The sequence below is a fragment of the Rhodofomes roseus genome, assembly GCF_022264815.1.
Source record: "Rhodofomes roseus strain CIRM-BRFM 1785 chromosome Unknown C8Q71scaffold_26, whole genome shotgun sequence".
NCBI lineage: Eukaryota > Fungi > Basidiomycota > Agaricomycetes > Polyporales > Fomitopsidaceae > Rhodofomes > Rhodofomes roseus.
The window spans coordinates 122,960-144,206 of NW_025952982.1; the positions used below are offsets into that span (position 1 = coordinate 122,960).

Below are 21,247 nucleotides of genomic sequence, written 5' to 3' on the forward strand. Positions count from 1 at the left end.
GTTTACAAGGCTTGCTCCATATGAACAACCGCAGGCGTAATGTAACCTTCTCTGCGCCGACGTCGACGGTCGTCTATCCCCAAATGGCGACTCATCGTGCCCGGCTCCGCCACGCCCCGGTGAGTCATGTATGACATATGTCCGTACAGAGGCACAGCTTGCGGTTCAGCCCATCAGGTCAGGCGCATGCTACGCAGGCAGCGTTTGTCATTTCTCAGAGGAAGTTTCCGCAGCCGGTGACTAGACTATTTGTCGCCGAGGTCCAGGGCTATTCGCTGCTATCGATGCGGTTGTACGATGTGGTTCACCGCGTCTGTCTGTGGCCCGTTATTTCGGAAGTGTCGTATCGCTTGCGGAACTCGCTTTTGCTCGTTGTATGCAGTGGTCCGCACTAACTCCATCGTGAAGGTTATGCCTGTGCCTCGAGGCCAAAATCATGAGCTTCTCTGTTTCGGCCTATCTGACTACTTGAGTGTAATCAGGTACGACGCTCAGGAAGCAGGGAATACAATATGCAGATGCAGTGCGAGTGTATTACATCGACGATTCGCTATGACACTCCATTATACAACAGGAAAGTAAAGTACGAGTACAGATAATAACAGCGAGCATTAGTCCGTGATAGTAAGTCCTTTCAGTTGATACAGTAGTCTAGGATTGCCTTAACGCGATGCATTATAGGGGTAGGAGACGAAACGGTGGAAGAGAGGCAGGACAGCCATGGTGGGCGAAGTGGCCAATGGAAGTGTGGTCGACTTCGAATTCAAGTCCATTGACGCCTGCTCGCGCAGGTGGACATGTACGCGACCAGCGCAGCGCTGACACCTGTGGTACATCGTCAACTTCGCCCGACCTGGAAAGGCGTCACCTCCTTACCTTTTGTGCATGCGCGAGGTGTTCAGAAGAAGACGGGAGCAGATGAGCTCGCAAGTCCGCGAATGTTGGTGGCACCCCCATTTGGCCGAGGCGCAGGGGAGTTCGACGCGGGAGCAGATGATGCAACGGCGACGGCCGAGTTGTACGAAACGAGGACGGTGGAGTCGGACTGCATGGTGCAACGAGGATGAGAACGAGACGGAGCAACAGTCGATGCGATCTTCGTCGGGTGTGTGGTCGAACTCGTGGGTGGTCGAGCGGGATTGAGGAGAGTATCGCGGCGCGCACAGACTTCTTATACGCAGCGCCCCATCCAACAGCGTAACCTGATGTGCCTGCGAAACACCTTCGATGTGGCTGTTACCGGCCATGATCCCCTTCAAGTTGGTTGAACGCGCGGGAATACATCAATTTATGGGTACCCCTTACCAGTGTGACGTGGGCAGAGCGCCCGGCGGCACTGAGATCAGCTTCTGCGATTTAATGGAGAGTTTGACATGAGAGAATCGAGATCATCAAAGGCCCTGAGCGGTTGAGCGGAACCAGAGAGGGCTCTGCATATGGTCATGCACCGCCCTACGTGGTTTCATGATTGGTGGATGTGGTTGGGCGCCACTTGAGTTACTAGTTCGAGACCGGGACGCCAGGCGAACTCTCCTTCCGGGGTGCTGCGTGGTCTGCGAGAATACTGAATCCGAACGAGAGTACGCAAGCGGCGTCTCTGCGGACGTATCCATGAGAGAACTCGCTGGAGGACGGATGATCTGCGGGAAGCGGCGTTCCCTCGCTGTCGACCCCGAGCAAGCCGCTGCCGAGCCAGACCGCTCTGCCAAAGCACAACAGGTAGACAGACTCCCACAGATGTCGGGAAATGATACATATATGGTCGACATAGGATGGCCCGATGGGTGGATAGGCGGGGGAAAGCGCGCGGTTAGAAACGTTGTCGTGGCCCGCCGCGTCATCTCGCTCTTACCATCTCGAGGCAGAAGGTGGTTTACCTCCACAAAATTGGAGGTGAATCCGTCATACTGACTCACGCATGGCGACCACACTAAGTTACGCCGCGAGTGGATCGGCACAACTGAAGCACCCGGGCAATAGCGACTCGTCCGCCGCCGTTGCGCTAAAGCGGCAAATGGGACCTGCGGCCAGTGTACGTCTAGGCATCGAGTCAGCGCCAGAGCCTCTCCCGCGAGAACTTCGTCACCACAATTCAGAAGCCCACATCCCCCGTCCACTGGCCTCACCTTCATTCCGGTTAGTTATCGGGCAGCCTATCTGCGACTTGCGAAGCGTGGAGGCCGTCTGCTAGCCCGGCGTCAACACACACGCCGCCCGATCGACGTCGGGCTTTCAGAGGCACGCGGGATGAGTGAAGCAAGGGAGAGGAGGAGACTAGGCTATCGCCGATTCGTGCCGATATATCGGTGAGGAAGCCAGAAGCAAGGAGACCGGGGAGATGAGGGAAGCCAGAAGCCTTCCATTGCCTGCCCCGATTCGGAATATGACCATGATAGGTCAATCCCGAGGAGGACCAGAGTCGGAGCCAGTGAGACAGAGGTGCCGAGGTCAGGGGTCAACCAGATGTAAGCTGCGAGTCAGACGGGGAGTACAGACTAGGAAGATACGACTCCCGAAGAAGCGCCGACAAGCTGGGTCAAGGAACAATCCGAGCAAGCCGTAAGGCGGGCTCATCATGATTGTCGTATAGACCACACAAACATATTTGCGCGTCGCTATTGGATTGACGACCTCGGAGGTGTCAGTACCGCTGGCGTTTTGGAAAGCAGTTGTCAGCTTCCATGCGGGTTATTGGCTAACGTAGCCCAGCTTCTCGTGCCGTAACTTCAGGTCTAGGCGTCCTATAATTCATGCGTGGAGACGCACAATTAGCGTTTCGCGGCAGGCCGCAGGGATAATATGCGGTTGGCCTTTACGTTAATTGCTACGAATTTATTCTTACACAACCTCCGCGATGATCTTCCCACTGGAGTGTCACAGAAAAGCGTCAAATGGTAGTTTCCTCCAGCAACAAGCGCGACTAACCTATTCTTGTTTGCCTCCATCTCACGATGCGCTTCCTGCATCTCCGTCCACGGGTAAACCTACACTCGCGGCAGGTGTCGGGGACCAGCATGTAGAGTGATGACATCAGAGATGTTTTCCAAAATATAGTATTTTTTCTCACCTTGTGGATGTACGTTCGCACCTGTCCGCTTCCAGCACTGCCACTGATGTGGTCAAGAACGTCGTTCTGGAACCTAGAAAATAATTGAATCGTTTGAAAATCGGAAGGCCTGACGGTATAGCGATACGTGCTCACCACTTCACCAGGTCTGCTTGGTAAGCCGGGGAACGAGCGCGGAGGGTTGACCCTTGAATACGAAGGCGCTTGTACAGCAGAGGTCCCAGATTGAAATTCTCAACCTCGCCGCCTGTCAACGTTTTCAAAGATGAGTCTGACAAATGAATTAGCAGGAAAAATGGTTCGTACCACTCAGCAAGCCGAGCATGGTCATTCTTCCGTCAGCGGCGAGAGCGTCGATGTTCTTGTGCCAGTGGCTCTGACCAACGAAGTCGATGATCACATCAACGCCTTTGCCGTGCGTCGTCTTCTTGACCTCTGCGGCGAAGTCCTGCGTCTTGTAGTTTGCGACATGCGTAGCTCCGTTAGGAATGGACAGGAGCCAGTCGAGTTTCTCTTGACTGGAAGCGGTAGCGGTGACCGAGTTACTGTAGTGTTGTTGAGACAGCCTGTCCTCCGGGATTTCAATCTCAAATAGGAGAAAGTGGACTCACGCGCCATAGAGCCGAGCAAGCTGAATCGCGGCCACACCAACGCCGGATGCGCCCGCGTGTATGAGAACGTCGTTCCCTTTCTCCACCTTGGCGATGGCGACCAGAGCCTGAAAGGCTTCCAGCGCGACGTCAATGTCAAGTCGACACACAGGGGGTAGACGAAATTACCGGTGAGGAAGTTCTCTGGGATACTTGCTGCCTCGTACCACGAAAGGTGCGACGGCTTCTTCATCACGTTTTTCTCGGGGACAGTCAAGAATTCCGCGTAGGCGCCCTGCGACGAGGAAGATGGTATCAGCATCACAAATCTTCTCGATACATTGCGAGACTAACCCCGTAGGCAAGACCGAATACCTCGTCACCGTCCTTCCAGTCGGTGACCCCTTCACCAAGTCCGGTTATATGGCCGGAGAATTCAACGCCTAGAATGGTAGATGCGCCCGGAGGGAGGGGGTATTTGCCCTCGCGCTGGAGGATATCCATGCGGTTGAGACCGAACACTTTCACCTAGGAACGCGCTTGTGAGACAGCCTGAGGATGCACATATGCGCAGGGATGTGTCGAGGTCAATTGCCTACCTTCACCAAGACCTCCCCCTGTTTGGCGGTGGGGTTTTCGGTCTCGCCGAGATAGAGATTCTCGATGGGTCCTTTACCGTCTTTCACGAGGATCGCCCGCATCGTGTTTATCAGTTCTGCATAAGACACAATGAATTATCAACTTTGATCAGGTGTGACTGCCACTGAACTGAACCGACCTTTCCTATGGATCTACTTACTACGTAGCTGCCTGTGCTAGCTATACGCTGGCGTTGCTCCGGCCACCCTGGACGAAATGGTTTGGTAGAAAGACGATAGGCCTGTCGTCGGGGTACCCCGCCGATGAGCTCATTGCGGGCGCCTGTAAGATAAGTCAAATGCGCGTTCCGCAGCTTCACAGTAACTTTGTAAGTAATTGAAGCCATTGTATGTTATCGATAGCCCGCTCCCCTCGGGATCTGTGAGACAATACTTGAATAACCATTATCTTGCTTGAAGCTTCGTTGAATTACCCAGCCGGCTCTCCGACCGTCGACCGTGAGTAGCCGTGAGTGCATCCTTGACTCTGACCTCCGTGCTCCTCTTCTCACTCTCCGTAACATTGCTGGTCGTACTTGCACTATAGACATCGCGGTTGTGGGTATCCAAGGCCGGGTTTCTCAACTTCGAGCTGGAGTGGGTCAGAGGCAATCCTCGTCGCGGGGATATCCTCAAACTACCTTGGTCCTCGGACCGAGCGGCATGTCCACAGCCTGCCTCCGTCAAATTACCTCCTCGTCCGAGGTTCTGAGCGACTACACGGTTAGACAAGAGTGTTTCACTCTGCGAAGTGCGATGGTTGGAGGCGAATCGTGGCTATGTCACCGTATAGATGTCACCGTATAGCTGTCTTGTCCTGTGAGTGCTCATACAGATGGTCTCAGATTCTGGACGGGTTGCAGATGGGACGAAACAGTTAACGGCGTGCCGTCATGATGCTGTGCAACATGACTAGACATCGGCCAGCAGCGGCGCCTGACCCAATCTGTCCTGCATTGTGCTTACGTCTGTGACAGCTCCCGTCGGTCGCGCTGCGGAACAGCTCGGCTGATAGAAGAAGTGGCAGAGGATTGGGAACGGGACACGACCAAGTGATCTTCTCAAGGCCGAGTGGTGAGTTGACGCCTTGGTCGAGGCTGGTGTTGTGGTCGTCGCGTGAGGATGGGTGAAAACTTCCTTCGGGATGCTCAGAGTCGCGGTGTTGTGCGTCTCATGCTTCTAAGTTCTGACGCTCTCGCCGGAAACGTCCGTTGTGCAAGTCAGCTCGAAAGCATACGGGCGCGCTGCTGATGGTCAGTATTGACGCCGCCTCAGACTGACTTGGTCGGCGCACGCGATTGTGGACGTAGATGGTGCGCCCAACAACTTCAGTTCATTTTACAGCATGCCAGACCAAACTCCTTGTGAGAATAAACTCGGTGATATCAGGACTTAGAACTCCGGCCACTCTTCTAGGGTGCATATGTCTTGTTGTACCAGGCACCGTGCTATACCATCCTCAGCCTCCTACGTGTGAACCGATCTGTCACCGATTGTAGCGGACACCAGCTCATCGGCACTGAATCATTTACAGACATCATATGCAGGCCATGCAATACTCGATGCCGCCATTTCTCAGGACGCGCAGGACGACTACGAGTTGCGCCGGGCAGCCTCGAGGCATTCCGCTGAAAGCACCTGTGCACCTCCATCTCCGCAGAGATTGCCGCCGAAAGCGTCCAGAACACAGATTCGCCTCCGTGCACGTAACATCCGAGATCTGAAGCAGCTATCCCTCGGCAATACACGTCGGGTCCCTCTCCAGGGGGCGGTCGCTCTGGGTGGCAATCCTCGCCAAATGAGTAAGAGCGTAGGTGGTTCCGATCATCCCAGTCATTCAGCGTCACTCACGAGCTTCTTTGATCACGTCCACCAGTGCTGTGCTGCTTTTGGGGGGTTGCCGATCCAATATCCTCGACCGTATAAAACGGGCCGACATGCGCTGTTGCATCCCAAAACTCCAACGCATATTCCCCACAGCTCTCGGCTACTGCAGCTCGAACACACATAGAGCATTCTATCTCATCCTCTAATACAAACCTATATCGTCATGCCTTCCCGCGCCATTGCCAACCTCGCCGTCGCGACCTCCGTGTCCGCCATAGGCCATGCACGCACCCATCGTCTCTCGCTTGCCCCCGCCAACAAGCCCAACACCAACCAGCCGAGCAAGCCGCAGACGTCCTCGTCCTCGCAGAACGCCATCAAGGGCGCGGCGAGCTCGGCAGGCGCCGTCTTCTTCTAGATGGGCGCATCGGCACTGCCGCGCAAAAGGCTCAGCTCTGAGTCTGAAGAAAAGCCACGCGAGCGGTACCACGAGCGTCGAACAAGCGTCCTAGCTGCATCGCCACCACAATCACCATATGATGATCTCCCACTCCTATGACCAACGCAATCACCGCCCGACGCCTACACCGCCATCGTCCACAACTATCTATCCTAATTCGTCCACACACATATGGTCCCCCATCGCCCAATCGCATCCAAGCTTATCCCGTCCGCTGTTTGGGCCCGGTCGCCCGTCCCAGTGGGCGCAGATCTCCGCCGTACCTGGCGGCTTGGTTCCAGATCTGTAACTTATTCATGGACACTACGAGTAGATCGTCGCATGTCAGATTTTGCTACAGACTACTTACTTAGCTTATCCTTGTTCTTTGTCCACGTACCTCACTACTCCCATCCGCCCCCCCCCCCCCCCCCTTCATAAAGTCGCCTTTGTATAGATTGTATTGTTCGTCGGTCGGTCCTGTAGATTAGCATACTCGTACGTATAACTCCACTCTGTAGCTCTTCGCCTGCACAAGCCGACTTTTGTGTGTTTGAATACATTCTTCTAGTTCTTCGAATCGATGAATAATGACGAGGGATATTGTTGAATGCTTTGCCTGCCGCTGCATTCGCTGAACGCTACTGGACACGTTTGTATGCATTTGTAGCCTTGAACATATATAGTAGCTACTGGTCGTGTTGAATCGCGCGATTGGCGTGGCTAGCAGGGCGATGGACTGTCCGTCACGGTAGCTTGTACGCTGTATGTACATATTTGAAGACTGTAGGTGTGACAACCTGTTTTTTTCAGACTACCGTAGCCCCAACTCGTGTCAGAGCTCCAGTATATCTGGAGTGCGTTCTGCCTCCCCGCCTAGTGTCTGCATTCGGGCAATGTACCACGTACATCCAGGGGGTCTGATTGAGAATTTAAATGAAAGAGAGCTCATATTGCAACAACGGAAATATACATTCCAAACAATGACCGCATCGACTAACGTAGCTAGATCAGAGCAGTGCATGTATACTTAGTAGCATCCTCAGAGACGCTTTTTGCCGACGACCGCGTCCTTAGCGCTCTTCGCCGCGGGTGCGGCAGCCAACGCCTTGTCCTTTTTCTTCTCGCCACCTGCAGCACCCCGCTTCTTCTTCAGTTCGTCCTTCGTCGGAGTCGTACCCTGCGGCGTCGAAGTCGAAGTCGTGGTCGGGGCCTCCGCGGTAGCAGCGGCCGCAGCAGCAGCAGCAGCAGCAGCAGCTTTTAGGTGCTTCCGCTTGGGCCGCTTGGGTTGAGTGGGTTCCCCAGTTGCCTCTGCAACCTCCGTAGGGGCAGCAATTTGAGCGGCGACAGGGGCCGGGACGTCAGCACTGTCGAGCGTCGTGGGCAATGCTGCCTTCGATTTGCGCTTTCGTAGCCTCCTGGTGAGGGGTGGGCTCTCGGGAGCACCTGCAGCATCCCCGCTTGCAGCGCCCGCCTTGTCCAGACTGGCGTCAGAGGGCTCATTCGCAACTTGCGCCAAAGCACTCTTCAGAGGCGACGCTTCTACGGGCTTCGCCTTCTTGGAGGCTGTGTTGGGCGTCGCTGCGGCCAGCCCGGCGGCGGGCGTGTTTGGGGGGACGGACGCAGTAGCGGCGGGCGTGGCAGTGTGCTCGCCATCTTCGAAGAATTCAACGGCAGAAGCGCGTCGCCTCTTCCTCTTCGAAGTTGACGGCGTAGCGGGAGTAGCTGGCTCAGGCGGAACACCTGTGGAGCTTGTCTTCTCCCCGGCAGTAGGAGTCGCAGAGGGAGCGACTGCCGCCTCGGACGACTGCGCGGCGTCGACTTCGGTGGCTCCGGCCACGGTCTTTGCTCTCTTCCGTCTCTTCCTCGTGGCGCCTTCGCTGTTCTCCACTGCAGCAGGCACAGGCTGGGAAGGTGTCGCAGACGCGACGGGGTCTTTGGAAGCGCTCGCCCCCTCTTCAGACGGCGCGGCCGCGCCAGCAGCAGCCTTCAAGTGCTTCCGCTTCCGTTGCCTGGAAGGCGCGGCGTTTTCCTCTCCATCGGTGGCCGGCTGCGCCGCCGCGGTCGACTCAACAGGCACAGCGACGGGTGCCGTCACGGCGGCCTCGGTCTCTTTGGAAGCTTCAGCGGCAGCGCCCTTCGACCTCTTGCGCCTTTTTGTGGGTCCAGCAGCGGCGCTGTCCTCGGGAAGATGCGCGGATGCAGGCCCTGAGGGAGGAACACGTGCTTCTGGCGCTGTTGTGGGTGCATCGGAAGCGGGCGCTTCGGCGGTGGCAGGCTCAGCATCTGCAGTCTTCCTCTTCTTCCTCTTCTTTGTGGGCGCTGCGGTGTCAGCAGCATTCCCCGTCGGTTTGGGTTCTGATGTGGACGTAGAAAAGGCCTGGGAGGGAGTCGACGTTTCTGCGAGGCTGACGGATGATCTCCGTTTCTTGCGCTGCGCTGAGGCGTCGATGGAAGAGGGAGCAACGGCCGGTGATCTGGGAGCATTGGTTGCAGACACATCTGTTGTGGTCTGCAAATAGCCTCAATCAGTGACATTCATCATACATGTCATCTATCGTACCTTCTTCGGTCCAGCTTGAGTCGCCGTGGACGGTGCACTATCTGCTTTGGCCTTCTTCTGTGGTGTGTCGTTGATGTCTTCTGCAGCGCGCTTCTTGCCTTTGCCATGTTCCTTGGACGACGGAACTTGCTCATCGACATCCATAGGTTCTGCTTCGCCCGCCTTCGCCTTCGCCTTGGGCGTCGGCGCATCTGCGACTGCCTTCTTGCCCTTAGGTTTCGCAAGAACCGCCTCCTCAGCCGCTTCCACTTCGTTGTCCTCTTCACTATCCTCGGCCTCGCTCTCTTCCTCCGACTCGGAATCCGCGACCAGACCGTCCCAGCGTGCGCCGTCTGTGGCACCAAGGTCGCAGCTCCAGATCGGCAGGCTTGCGGAAGAGTTGGTCTTGATGTGGAAGCTTTGGATGTTGTCCCATTCGCCCTTGATGCGCTTGACGATGGCCGGGAGCGCCGTCTTCAAGTTATCGAGGACCTTGGACGGAGATTGCGAGACAGTGCCAATCTTCACCGACCTGAACGTAGCACAACGTCAGCCAAGACACGCAGCCGCACGAATATATGCGGGCGTACGTGCATGTGCCCTGGTTTTGGTGGAAGTAGGTTGAAGAGATAGCGCGCTCGAGCTCGCCCTTCAGGTCTTTCCGCGTAAGACATACAGGGATAGGTTGCCTGTAGCAAAGGATAAGCCGGCAATCGAATAACATTGTAATCGTAACGCACTTCTTTGCTTCGAAGAATTTCTTCCCGAGCAAGCCGGGCAGCAGAGGCACGACCCGCTCATCGGCCAGGAAGAGGTCGTTCTCCTTCAGCAGCATCCTTCGTGCTTCGAACGGCTTGAACTTCCCCTTCAGCTTTTCGATACCGACTACGCGAGAGATGAAGCGAATTCCGTTGGACTCGAGCAAGTCCTTGTACTCTCTTTGAGGATCTTTCGTGATCAAGCATAACGAAGAAACTCGCGGGTCAACTATCGGATGTACGATGGGACTAAAACCTTTCAGCGAACAATAGAGAGCCATACAAGAGTCGTTACTCACATTTTGAACGGCTTCAGCTTCTTCTCCGGCTGCATCTGCTTCACAGTGACCGCAAGCCATACATTCTGCTCCTTCCCCGGAAGCAACTCCGTCTGCGCCTTCTTCTCCTGGATTTTCACCGCATGGCTAAGCAGCGCGTCCACCGCTCGCTTACTCTGGCTGAGGGAGACATGTTCATCGATCAACTCGTCTTTTGCCATGTCGTGAGAGGTCGCCAGGGAGGATTCACGACTCTGCGAGTAGCGCAAGGTTGGCTGCAGCGGCACTTCAGCGGCAGCTTCATGAAATTTCATGCACGTGATAGGTGGCGGATCTCAGATCCATGTGGATTCCCAAATAGGCAATCATGATGGTGGTCGATATTCGCCGTTCCCAACGGGCCGTGACTTGCGGAGTGCGCCCGTCGCCTCAGTTCCCCCCATCTGTGAAGAAACCCTGCGAGCTTTACACTCAGCTATGTGGTTGCTATCTCTACTTGCCGCCACGAGTCTAGTCGTTCTTGCTAATGCGAGCCAGGATGAGAGCAAGGGTCGGCCACACGAGCTGCTTATCTACCGCGACCAACATAGCGCAGAGTGCACTTTTGCAAGCCTGAAGACGGTGCAAGGATACAGAGAACTTGCGACCTACGGGAACTTGGGGAACGAGGCGCTGAGCGACGTGGAGGAGCGCCTTCGCTTCGTTCAGCAGCATCGCGACGAAGCGTGGTTACAGCTGCTCCAATTTTGCGGGCCGGAAGATAGCTGGAATTTCCCCGTTCTCACTGACATCAAACGCTCTGTGCTACTAGATTACGGAGGCACCACTGAGCAGGATGCTTTTGCGGTACCGGAGCCAGCTCGTGGCTTCTTCCCACTCGAGTTCGAGCTGGAGCCACTCGTCAAATCAGGTCACTCGAGCAACAGAGTTGATCTAATATTCTTCGCAGACGGATGTACGTCATGAGCTGAGGGATTTTACTGGTACCATGATAGAAATGACAACTTATGATTATAGACACGAGGGACGAGCGTGACAAGTTCATTGAGGATGCATATCGCTTGGCCATGGACATCTCGAGCAATCAGACATTCTACACTGTCAAGCCTCTGCTGAACTTCTGGGCTGCATTCACACCCAGCGTAGAGGTATATGTCTCGCACATGAGCATGTGTATGACACTCACGACAAAATCGGCACCAACTTACAGAGCGGAGTGGGTACTGACGGCAAGCCGAAAGAGTGAGCACCGACTAGGCTTATTGACATTTTATACGAGTACTCATTTGTGTCATTTGAACTAGTACACCTTTCGGCCTATACCGCGATGGCACCGAGCTTCGCGGTGTTTATTATGCAAAGCCAGAAATTGCACGAGCCGCATGCTTCTACTTCGAAGACAAGTGCGATTACCCTGTCCTCATGGGTAAGCTCACCTCTACCTAATTCTGCGTGTCAGCACATATTTCTGACGCTTACCGTAAAGGCAACGACCCTCTGTACGGAGGTAACTTCTTCCTATATTGGAGGACATCAGCTCTTTCTGACACTTGATCGGATACCCAGGACTCGGGGGAGAATTCACGTAAGTGACGTACGTTGGCAACAATAACCCAATGTTCATCTCCAAATCGCAGCGTCATCACCCCTTCACTTGCGAACGGGGCACTTGTGCTCAGGTACGTCCGTGATCCTTCCACACTGAATTTGAGCCATCTCAAATTGCCTACCCACTCCGTATGATAGGCACGAGCTCGGTCACTCCATCATCGACGTCGGGGAGGAGTACGATGGTGGACCAGATTATTTCGGCGTGAATGCGCATCACAACATCTCCGAGCCTATACCGTGGGCGCATTGGTTCACAAATGCTTCGCGGGCACGGCACCAGCACGAAGATGGCGCCGACGCCGACGTACGCGTGGAACGCTCGGTCATGCCGATGCAGGCGTACCCGTGGACGATGCTCAACACGTCTGAACCGTGGTCAATCACGTTCAACTCGTCTGGAGCGTATTCGAGGCACCTCGTTCGATTCTCGCTCTCCGGCCTCCCTGAGGCAGAGGAACTGAAGGTCGAGATTGATGGCGAGGAACTGGGATGGACGCCGCGAGTGGATATTGGCGTGGACCGATGGCACTACGATATCCATCGCGACGCTGCACTGAGCGCAGGCGCGCACGAAGTGAAATTCACACTCGTGAACGGGGACCGCGAAGGGATCGCGCAGTTGTGCAGCGTAGAGGTACTGGAGTTCGGCAACGAAGCAGAGTACGCTTCCCGCCTGGTCTCATAAGTGAGCCTGACACCCACGCTCTTGCTGCAGATTCATATCCGCGCCCGGTTACCATGGTGTATTCCCAACGTGAGCCGCCGTCCACACCTCCACCCGGGGTAGCGCAAATCATCATGCGTCCCTCGGTCTTGTGGCGCCGGGGCACTGACGAGTCCTCTCACGCAGGTTCTCAGACGTGAACGAGACGACGTACCGCCCGACGAACGAGGATTGCCTCATGCGCATCGTCACGACGCCCAACTTCTGCAAGGTCTGCCTGGAGGGGCTCTGGATGGCACTTCTCCGTCGGGTCGACCTCATCGACGACATGCGCGCGTCGTGCATACGCAAGGGGCGCGAATGGACGCGGCGCATTGAGCTCGACCTGGTCCCGCTCGGGCAATTCCGCGAAGAGCCCGTTGATGTCAAGGAGAGTTACAGCATTGTTTGGATGAAGGACGGCCAGATGCTGGAGCAGTTCACGGACGAGAAGACGGTGGAAATCGCTGACGGGGACGCGGCAGGAGTGTATACTGCCCATGTTCAGTATTTGACGGAAGAAGTCCGCGTCGACAAGGCTGGTCTCACAAAGTCACAACGGCAGTACAGGGTTGCGGGTAGCTGTGAAGAGTTACCTATGTAGGTTGATTGGCTGTGGTTTCTTATCCGCATTTGAACGCAGTGAATTCTCGTCTCGCACTTCTCAGAAACGTGCGTCAACGAGAGGTCGTTGCGGCATGACTTGGAGCACCGAGGGAAACAGCAATAGAATACTGATCATCGATCAGTACTCAGTAGTCGCCGAAGGATGTTAGCATACCCCTGCCAAAGCTCACGAGTGCGCTGAGCCAAAACAATGTTGGTTATTGTACAAAGAGCTGGATGTCTACCGCGCAATATAAGAGCTGGCTGTCAAATGTGCACTATCTCAAGACATAGGCGTCTTGATGTATTGTACGTATGTAGGTGGACCATGGGCCATGGGCATAATTCTACCACGACCAGCGTGAACAAACTAGATACTTGGAAGCCCTATTGAAAGGACGACGATGAGGATGATAAAGAGTGTGTACGTGCTAAGTGGTAAGACCTTAAGGAGAGCGACAAATGATGGCTTGCAATGCAGTATGACTAAAACCCGAGTGACGATTACATGCTCTACGATATTCTATTGACTCACGCTCATTGCCGCTCCGCCGCGGTCTGCCATGAAATTTCGTTGAGCCTCTGCCTGGACGATCTGCTATTGGCGGCCCGACGTGTGGCAGGACGGATGTTCGCCTCGCCACGAAGCGCAGGGATCTCATTGGATGTCAGTGGGATCGACTCGGATGCAGCCCTCCTCATCTTCTTCGGAGCGAGAGCACTCTTGCTCCCCTTCGGTGTGTCTCCATGCCTCCCCGATCTGCCCGAGAGGGGCTTCAGCGCTGGTGCTAGCGACGGGACGATCTCCCTCGCCAGCTCGCGCACGAGCACTGCCCCATCCTCCTTGCTGAGTTTGACTACGATATCATAGATGCCGTAGCGCTCGACGAGCATTGCGCGGTTGGGATGAACCTCGCAGACGGTTCGCAGGATACGCAAGAGGTTCAGTCGCACAACCGCCTTGCTGTGATTGAGTTTGTCGATGATTCGTTTAAAGAACTGCGACTTGGCAAGGCCGATCGTGATCGCGGTGGACAGGCGGCAGATCTTCAGGTACGGGTCGAGGAGGTTCTCGAACGAATTCGACTTTGCGTTGACGAAGCAGCGGAGAAGAGCTTCGAGAGACTCCGGCTTCGTGAGTTGGTCTTCAATCCTGGCTGTCTCGTCTTGCAGCCTGTAGACCATAGTGAGTGAATGTATGTGCCTCATGTTGACCAATACCCACCAAGACAGAATCGACTCCAAAGCGCTCACTTGGAAGTACGGATCATCGAGCAGCCGCAAGTACAGGCCGAGACCATCGTGCTGCCACAGAAGAGTTCTACAGGTCTTGCCAGCACTCGCAAGGTCACAAAGGATCGGCAACGCGAACTGCTTCAGCGGCGATCCAGACTCAAAGACGCGTCTCAGACTCGGGATGATACCGGCCTGCGCAGCTTCCTCTTGCCTGCCCTTGTTGAGCCGGCATAGGTTGTAGCATGTCTGGAAGATGTGATTGGACATTTCCTGCGCCACGAGTCAAGTCAGTTTGGACCCTCATACTGTCTGTATTCAACGTACTGTGCCATAGGGCCCAGAACTCTGTTCATCGATGATCTTGACCAAGATCTCGATTGTGTTGGCATTCTGCATCACTTCGAGCAGGTTGGCATTCATGGACAGATGTTTCACAGCCTTGAGCATCTGGACGAGATATTCTGGCTGTAGTAGCTCGCAAGCTCGAAGTAGCCCTGCACAAACCCATGAGCGAGTGCCACTGACCGTGACCAGACGGACTTACGTCGTACGACCTTACGAGTCCCAAGCGCATTTCGCACATGGATGTCCGACTGAGACACTTGACAGAACACAAGCAAGATCTGAATGATCTTCTTGTTCATGTCTGCTGCAACGTCGCTTTGGGTCGACATGACATTGAGGAGAGCCGACGAAAGGGGATCCAGCAGGCCCTCGCGGATGAACATCCGACAGAAGTCGTTCTTGGTGGTAGGACTTTGGAGGTCGAAGACGCTGCAGATCCCGTTGAGTGCGTGGTTGACGAGATCAGTCTGTTCTGAGAAGTCTTCCTCCAGAAGGTCGACAAGGACTTTGAGCCCCCGGCAGCTGAAGGATTAGTGAGGGGCTGGAACATAGCGGGTATGAAAGTGCAACTCACGCAATGAACATCTGCAATGTCAAGACGGAAGAGTGGCAGAGGAGACGTATGAAGTTGGACGCTTCTGTCCGACACTCTGGAGGGTATTTCTTGGATGTAAAGCCCATGATGACGGGGATTCCTCTGCAACAGAGTTAGGGCTAATTGACACGCAAGACAGCAATAAAAGCTTACCCAATGAGGCAGAAGCTCTCCAGGAAGCCCATATCTGTATTCACGAGCTAGACAACGTCAATAAGTGACAAATTGTCGCACATCGAGGGATAGCTTACCGCGTTAACTATCTGCAACAACTTCATGGTGACATCGCGTGATGATCGTCCTTCTAGCACTTCCAGAATAGCCAGCATCCCATGCGCAGATACGAGTTGTGACTGCATCTCCGGAGCGTCCGCCATAATACTGAGCTATGTAGCATCGTTAGTAAAGCAGGCAGTGGTCAAAATAATTGAGCCATACAAGCTGATCGCATGCCTCGCGCAACTGGAAATCCGGCGCCGAAGGGGTGAGCTCGTCGATGAGCTGTGTGACCGCGGCAGACAGTCGTGCATACTTGTCACGTTGCAGATTGGCCTCCAGGTCTTCTTCGGAGAAGCCCTCGTCGATCTACGACCTGTCAGTCCGTCTTCAGATCCTCACATTCACGATCTCACCTCCGCGAACGGATCTTCTTCGTCGTCCTCATCCCCTAGCTATATGATACGGGGCATGTAAGTCGCAGCACTTTATCGACCTGAGAGCATCTTACCCAAGACTTGTTTGAGAGCCGAGTATTGAGCTGCAATGTTCCAATTGGATGTGATGCTACAGATCGCTTGGATCAGTACGTCCGTAACACCGGAGAATGTCATCGACCTACCAGTGCCGTTCGCCTTTCCAAACACATCGTCGTAATCCTCGTCATCATCCTCAGCATACTTCCCAAACTCAGGCTGGCTTGGATACCGCCTCGATTCGGCACGCCCGAACGAGCCGCTCCCACTAGGTCCTATGAAAGAGGACGAGCGCGAATGTGCGCCGCGGGAACTCGAGGGACCTGCAAGTGGCGGCGTGGCAACGACGGGACTCAAACCTGGACGCGACTTCTTGTATCCGAGGTCCGGAAGAGGCGCTGTCATGGGTCCAGGAGATGTGTTGCCAAGCCCATACGTTTTGATGTCGTTCGGATGGAAAAGGCCACGTCGGAACGAGTTCTTCATCTACATCAGCCGCAGTGAGCAAACTGCATAGAAACCAGTGTATAGGAGAGGAACGGACCTTGAAGTCAGCAACCTTCTCTTGCAGCTTGTCATCATCATCGAGGATGTCCGAGAAATCGTCGAAGCCGGACTCTGCTTCGGTATCAGGCATAGTAACCATGGGAAGGGGCACCGTCGTAGGGCCAGCTGGGCTGCGCGTTGGTCTGATCGTTTGCGCATTGTCCTCAACCTCAACCTTCTCCTTCTCTTCTTCGACCGACGTCTTCTCGAGTGCTGCACGGGATACGTCAGTACACGCTCGTGAGATCCATCATGCAATTGGGGCATACCTTGTATCTTCGTCAGTGAGATGCCCTCCTCGAAGTCATCGTCCCAATTGTCCGTCTGCTCCTCCGGTGGCTGCAGAATGAAGGGCATCGGGAGCGTCTCGCGAATGTGCCCCAGTACAGGTACCGACGAGGGACCCTTGCTCGCATTGAGCGCCACCGGCTTGCGCGTATTTGTCGGAGCGGAAGAAGCCACCGACTGGTTCATGGAGTCGATGGGCCTCAGCGACGATGGCATGTTGACTGGCGCGAGCGTGGGTGACGGAGGTGCATCCATGCGCCGGCGCTCCGGGTGTCTTGCTGGCCGCGACGGAGCTGAACGTCGATAGAACATGAGACAATGCAAGATCGTGAGGCAAGACATGGGACAGAACAGGCCTACATTTCAGCGCCTCATTCCATTCCTGCACCTTCAATACCGCCTCGTCATAATTGTAGTTACTTGGCGGTCGTGCTTGGGTGGCCGCGCCCTTCCGCGCCTCGCTCGTCTCACCCCTTTGGTGACCGGCCATCTGCTTGCGCGCGGCGACCATCCATGGGTGCCGGAGGAGTTTCTTCGCGGAGATACGCAGGTTGCAGTCCTTCTGGAAACAATGGTAGAGGAAATCCTTGACAACGGGCGAGGCACCTTCCGGTATTGGTGGGCAGTCGTCTTGTACAATACGGAAGAGAGCAGGCATTGGGTCCAGAAAGTGGTACGGCGGCTTGCCCTCGAGAAGCTCGATCACCGTACACCCGACGCTCCTACGCATGGATATCAACACAAGCACCCAAACTGCACCTAAATACAGACCATATGTCCGACGCGGTTGTTGCACCGGATTGTTCGATCACCTCCGGCGCCACTATCGAGGCAATGTATCAATGTGTACGTCCCACACCTACTCAGAGGAGGTCTGCGCACTCCAGTATGGGCTCCCTACAACCGCATCGTCCCGCACAGCACCCGCCGCCGTGCGGCTTGCCACTCCAAAGTCGGCTAGCTTGACACATCCGTCCTTGTTCGTGAGGATGTTCGCGCCCTTGATATCGCGGTGGATCACACCCTGGTCGTGGAGGTAGACGAGACCTTCGAGCACTTGCGATACGTATACGCCGACGAGGGTCTCGGGGAACTTGCCGAATCGTTTACAGATGTTATGCAGTGAGCCGTTCTCGCAGAATCTAGGGGATCATGGCGTGTAAGTATACAGACATCGCGGTGCTGCATAAGCGCGGAGACGTAAATTCGATGCCATGTAATATTCAGCACACATAGCAAGCGCAAGACTCGGTGGGTCTCGCGCAGAATTGGTCACTTGAGAAAGCAACGTCAATGTGTTGGACGTCATGGTCTATAGGGCCCAACACCAGGCTTCCGCAATATCTCCATGTCACAGCTGGCGTCCATGCACCGAGTGATGCTGCTCTGCTGATCAATCGAGTTGTTTGACAACTCGCATATACGAGTGGAGCGGTGGCTGATGTACGACCTGCACATGCAGTAACACAGGCCCGTGTCACCGAGATCGCAACGAGAGGCCGACCGCTAGACCGGCAGACAGAGGCGTAGCACGGAACGGGAGGCGGAACTCACTCCAATATAATGTACAGATACTCCGGTGTCTTCTCAAAGCCCTTGTACTTGACGATGTTGGGATGCTACGATAGTGTGTTAGGCGCGACGTGTGAGACGAGCTTCGGGATACACGACATACATTCAGGCACTTGAGCAGGTCGATTTCCGACTAACGCGGGCTTAGAACGGGACCGGGATGGCAAGGTAGACACGACTCACCATGATCTGCCCGATCTCACTCTTCGGAATGTTGCTGAGCTGAATCTCCTTGATCGCCACGGTCTCTCCGGTGGCCCAATTGAGGGCACCTGAGCGTGCAACTGTTAGACTACAGAACCACTGCACAACAGAAGACGTACGGTAAACCTGGCCGAACGCGCCCTTCCCAAGGCAGTCTCCCAGTTGCTACAAGCGACCCGTCATGTATCTCAGCAGCTTGAGGATACATTGGACACTCACGTAGGCACGGAGCAGCTTGTTCGATGAAGCGCTGGAGTTGGACTTGCCCGGAGACGTCATGGTGTATGGCTAACGAGAGCAGGGTCAAAAGAGTGGCGTCCGACGCGTCGCAAGATGCATATATAGCTCTTCCGGAGCTCCGTGAGTCAGCTCCGAGCACAGCAGAAATGAAAGCGTCACAGCTGTCTGAATAGGAAGCAGTCCGTAGCACAGTCGCCGAGGTGAACGCAATGCGGTCGCTGCCACTCCGTGGTCGGCAGCTACAGTAGCCTCGCGATTCGTGTTGGACCTTCGTAAGGATTGGTGAGCTGTCCTTGAGAACAGCAGCGGCCGCACCCAGGAGAAATGGAGAGGAACTGGGTGGGTACCGTCGTGGAGAGTCGAGAGGTTGCTTGCGGCGAAACGCGCACCTTTAACAGACCTGCCATATTTGGACGCGTCATGAGATCGCGACTTAAACTCTCAGTGTTCACCCTCGTAAACGGTGTTCACAAGGGCAGCGACTGCCAATCCCATGTTGTATCTGTGATTAGGATTCTGGTACATGGATGTATGTCCCAGTATCTAAGTTACAGTATGTACATGCTGCATCTCCATTTCATTTCCAACAGGCGCTTGTACTGTACTGGAATCACGTGCCTGTGGCCCGTCGTCGCTGCGTGCCGACCTGAGCGTGTGCTCGTTCTCTCACTGAGTCTATCACTTCCCCCATATCCCCCCGCAATGAGCTTCCAGGACATCGAAACTGGTCTCGCACAACGCCCAACGTCGCCTCGAAATGGTATCCCTCACTCGCAGGAAGACGCTGCGTTTTTGAATCTGCAGTCGTCGCTCTCGTTGCAGGTCTTCAAGATCAACTCGAATGTTCAGGGAATTTTGAAGTTGGTAGACCAGCTCGGCACGGCGAGAGACTCGCCCAATCTAAGGAAGTCTCTGTGCGTACAACTTGTCGGTTTACCTAGGCGCTTCTGACCAGATGCCTTCTGCAGTCATGACCTGACGGAGTCCACTCGTGCGATGGCAAAGCGCGGTTCGGATGACCTGAAGACGTTGTCGGCATTGCAGACCACTCTGGTGCGTCGTACGTGAACGCCCCATGCGACATGTCGCTCATCCTCGGTCACTATCAGCCTCGACAGAAGACCTCGCTGCAGAAGACCTCGCACGACTTCCAACTGTCCCTAGTTGCCTTCCAGCGAGCGCAGCAGGTCAGCGCGGAGAGGCAGCGGACAGTCGTTCAGGGCGTGAAGATGGCGGTGGAGGACGAGGCTACGGCGTACGTGTGTCCCGGGTCGTGATACAGTGGAGATACTGATGGCTCTTCAGAGGAGAGGAGCGCCCCTCCAGCCCTACACCCTCGCAACGGCAAGCGCAGATCCTCCAGAACCAGTTCTCGCCGCAAGAGCTCGCTTTCCAAGAGTCGCTGATCCAGGAGCGCGAGGCCGAGATTCGCGAGATTGAGACGGGCATCCACGAGCTGTCGGAGATCTTCCGCGACCTCGGTACTCTGGTCCAGGAACAGGGCGGCATGCTCGGTACGCGTGTGGTCTGTATCTCGGCCTGAACGAGACTGACAGCAACCGCGTAGACAACATCGAGTCGAACATCTCTTCGATTGCCGTCGACACCTCTGGCGCTGCCGAAGAGTTGCAGACTGCCCACGAGTATCAACGCAAGGCCGGGCGGCGCGCGCTCTGCCTGATGCTCATCCTCGTTGTCGTCGTCGCCGTCGTCCTCCTCGCAGTGCGTATCCTCATCAAAGTCGCGCGTTGCTCGAGTGGAATACCGATGCTGTGTTAATTTACCCATTCAGATTTTATCGTGATCGCGGCGCGTACGCTGACGAGGTATTGTCATACCCGGCCGGTGGATGGATGTTTGTATGTATTCTGCATGGACTGGTACACGTATGCTTATGCTAGATTATGCTATACCGATTTGATTAGTGCGAAGTGCTGGTGGCCCGATCGTTCGTTCATTAATCGCTGTCGCATTCACTGAGTGTCGCAGCCCATTGGCCTTTTTGTCGTCAATGAAACAGGTTCCACCTCAGAGCGAGAAGCCAGTATGAATTGCGCCTCAGCCACAAGCTGGGATGTTCTGAAGAGACAGAAATCGTGATATTCGTAACTATCTAGTGTACTAAAATGCTAGGGTATGCTGATTTTGTTCAAAGAGCGATCGACCGAGGTCAACTAAACACCTCCAGAATCATCAAAGAGATCAAAAGCCAGAGTTCAATGGTACATGTATTGTAGCGTGAACGAATAAACGCATGTCATAATGACTTAAAGATGCATAACGAGAAGCGGTAAGTAGGATAGACGGAGGGGCGGATGCAATGCAATGGGCGCGCTGGAGCATGACGCACCGTGATGACATCCGTATGGTAGACGGGGAAGCGCGGTCGATGTAGATGAGGTTAAACTGGCGGAGACCAATGAAAGTCAACGCGAATGCAAGATCCCATGCAATAGAGCCGAAAGAGACA

At 55.0% G+C, this 21,247-nt stretch overlaps 6 protein-coding genes across 6 annotated transcripts; 3 read left to right on the top strand and 3 right to left on the bottom strand.

Annotated features, from left to right (window-relative positions):
• Positions 1 to 2,838: 2,838 nt before the first annotated feature.
• Positions 2,839 to 4,358, bottom strand: C8Q71DRAFT_715543 (quinone oxidoreductase; the record flags this gene model as incomplete). The annotated part of the gene is made up of 9 exons (XM_047921052.1): positions 2,839 to 2,866; positions 2,926 to 2,984; positions 3,068 to 3,140; positions 3,203 to 3,314; positions 3,374 to 3,612; positions 3,679 to 3,793; positions 3,847 to 3,952; positions 4,012 to 4,185; positions 4,257 to 4,358. The coding sequence occupies 9 exons, from the start codon at positions 4,356 to 4,358 to the stop codon at positions 2,839 to 2,841; spliced, it is 1,008 nt and encodes a 335-aa protein (XP_047774482.1).
• A 1,987-nt stretch (positions 4,359 to 6,345) lies between these two features.
• Positions 6,346 to 6,634, top strand: C8Q71DRAFT_861726 (uncharacterized protein; the record flags this gene model as incomplete). The annotated part of the gene is made up of 2 exons (XM_047927941.1): positions 6,346 to 6,528; positions 6,590 to 6,634. 2 exons carry the CDS (start codon positions 6,346 to 6,348, stop codon positions 6,632 to 6,634), a joined length of 228 nt encoding a protein of 75 aa, XP_047774483.1.
• A 2,390-nt stretch (positions 6,635 to 9,024) lies between these two features.
• Positions 9,025 to 10,415, bottom strand: C8Q71DRAFT_300111 (ribosomal protein L1). The gene is made up of 4 exons (XM_047917651.1): positions 10,161 to 10,415; positions 9,844 to 10,110; positions 9,694 to 9,792; positions 9,025 to 9,635 (listed from the first exon to the last, which is right to left on the bottom strand). The coding sequence occupies exons 1-4, from the start codon at positions 10,358 to 10,360 to the stop codon at positions 9,116 to 9,118; spliced, it is 1,086 nt and encodes a 361-aa protein (XP_047774484.1). The 5' UTR covers positions 10,361 to 10,415; the 3' UTR covers positions 9,025 to 9,115.
• A 125-nt stretch (positions 10,416 to 10,540) lies between these two features.
• Positions 10,541 to 13,164, top strand: C8Q71DRAFT_300156 (IgA peptidase M64-domain-containing protein). Its single transcript, XM_047917652.1, has 10 exons — positions 10,541 to 11,094; positions 11,157 to 11,287; positions 11,350 to 11,381; positions 11,444 to 11,565; positions 11,626 to 11,646; positions 11,706 to 11,724; positions 11,777 to 11,818; positions 11,886 to 12,410; positions 12,466 to 12,504; positions 12,601 to 13,164. The coding sequence occupies exons 1-10, from the start codon at positions 10,617 to 10,619 to the stop codon at positions 13,055 to 13,057; spliced, it is 1,866 nt and encodes a 621-aa protein (XP_047774485.1). The 5' UTR covers positions 10,541 to 10,616; the 3' UTR covers positions 13,058 to 13,164.
• A 73-nt stretch (positions 13,165 to 13,237) lies between these two features.
• C8Q71DRAFT_782163 (kinase-like protein) lies at positions 13,238 to 18,702 on the bottom strand. The gene is made up of 20 exons (XM_047924909.1): positions 18,657 to 18,702; positions 18,517 to 18,605; positions 18,437 to 18,466; positions 18,316 to 18,380; positions 17,644 to 17,903; positions 17,533 to 17,584; positions 17,122 to 17,483; positions 16,743 to 17,054; positions 16,472 to 16,686; positions 16,074 to 16,413; positions 15,963 to 16,018; positions 15,868 to 15,906; positions 15,674 to 15,820; positions 15,487 to 15,621; positions 15,389 to 15,435; positions 15,215 to 15,337; positions 14,840 to 15,162; positions 14,620 to 14,789; positions 14,285 to 14,565; positions 13,238 to 14,233 (listed from the first exon to the last, which is right to left on the bottom strand). The coding sequence occupies exons 2-20, from the start codon at positions 18,517 to 18,519 to the stop codon at positions 13,597 to 13,599; spliced, it is 3,597 nt and encodes a 1,198-aa protein (XP_047774486.1). The 5' UTR covers positions 18,520 to 18,605; positions 18,657 to 18,702; the 3' UTR covers positions 13,238 to 13,596.
• A 777-nt stretch (positions 18,703 to 19,479) lies between these two features.
• C8Q71DRAFT_861730 (t-SNARE) lies at positions 19,480 to 20,556 on the top strand (the record flags this gene model as incomplete). Its single annotated transcript, XM_047927942.1, has 5 exons — positions 19,480 to 19,691; positions 19,746 to 19,830; positions 19,887 to 20,032; positions 20,083 to 20,291; positions 20,345 to 20,556. 5 exons carry the CDS (start codon positions 19,480 to 19,482, stop codon positions 20,554 to 20,556), a joined length of 864 nt encoding a protein of 287 aa, XP_047774487.1.
• Between the last annotated feature and the right edge of the window lie 691 nt (positions 20,557 to 21,247).

What these genes read in the sequence shown, in the direction of transcription:
- C8Q71DRAFT_300111 (XM_047917651.1), bottom strand. Translation starts at nt 10,360, where the DNA reads ATGGCAAAAGACGAGTTGATCGATGAACATGTCTCCCTCAGCCAGAGT. An exon ending in AAATTCTTCGAAGCAAAGAA is followed by an intron (nt 9,793 to 9,843) that starts GTGCGTTACGAT and finishes CCTTTGCTACAG; the next exon opens with GCAACCTATCCCTGTATGTC. An exon ending in CAAAACCAGGGCACATGCAC is followed by an intron (nt 9,636 to 9,693) that starts GTACGCCCGCAT and finishes TGCTACGTTCAG; the next exon opens with GTCGGTGAAGATTGGCACTG.
- C8Q71DRAFT_300156 (XM_047917652.1), top strand. Translation starts at nt 10,617, where the DNA reads ATGTGGTTGCTATCTCTACTTGCCGCCACGAGTCTAGTCGTTCTTGCT. An exon ending in CGATTACCCTGTCCTCATGG is followed by an intron (nt 11,566 to 11,625) that starts GTAAGCTCACCT and finishes CTTACCGTAAAG; the next exon opens with GCAACGACCCTCTGTACGGA. An exon ending in GAGTTCGGCAACGAAGCAGA is followed by an intron (nt 12,411 to 12,465) that starts GTACGCTTCCCG and finishes CTCTTGCTGCAG; the next exon opens with ATTCATATCCGCGCCCGGTT.
- C8Q71DRAFT_782163 (XM_047924909.1), bottom strand. An exon ending in ATGGAATGAGGCGCTGAAAT is followed by an intron (nt 17,055 to 17,121) that starts GTAGGCCTGTTC and finishes ATCGACGTTCAG; the next exon opens with CTCCGTCGCGGCCAGCAAGA. An exon ending in GCGAGGCATGCGATCAGCTT is followed by an intron (nt 15,622 to 15,673) that starts GTATGGCTCAAT and finishes GATGCTACATAG; the next exon opens with CTCAGTATTATGGCGGACGC.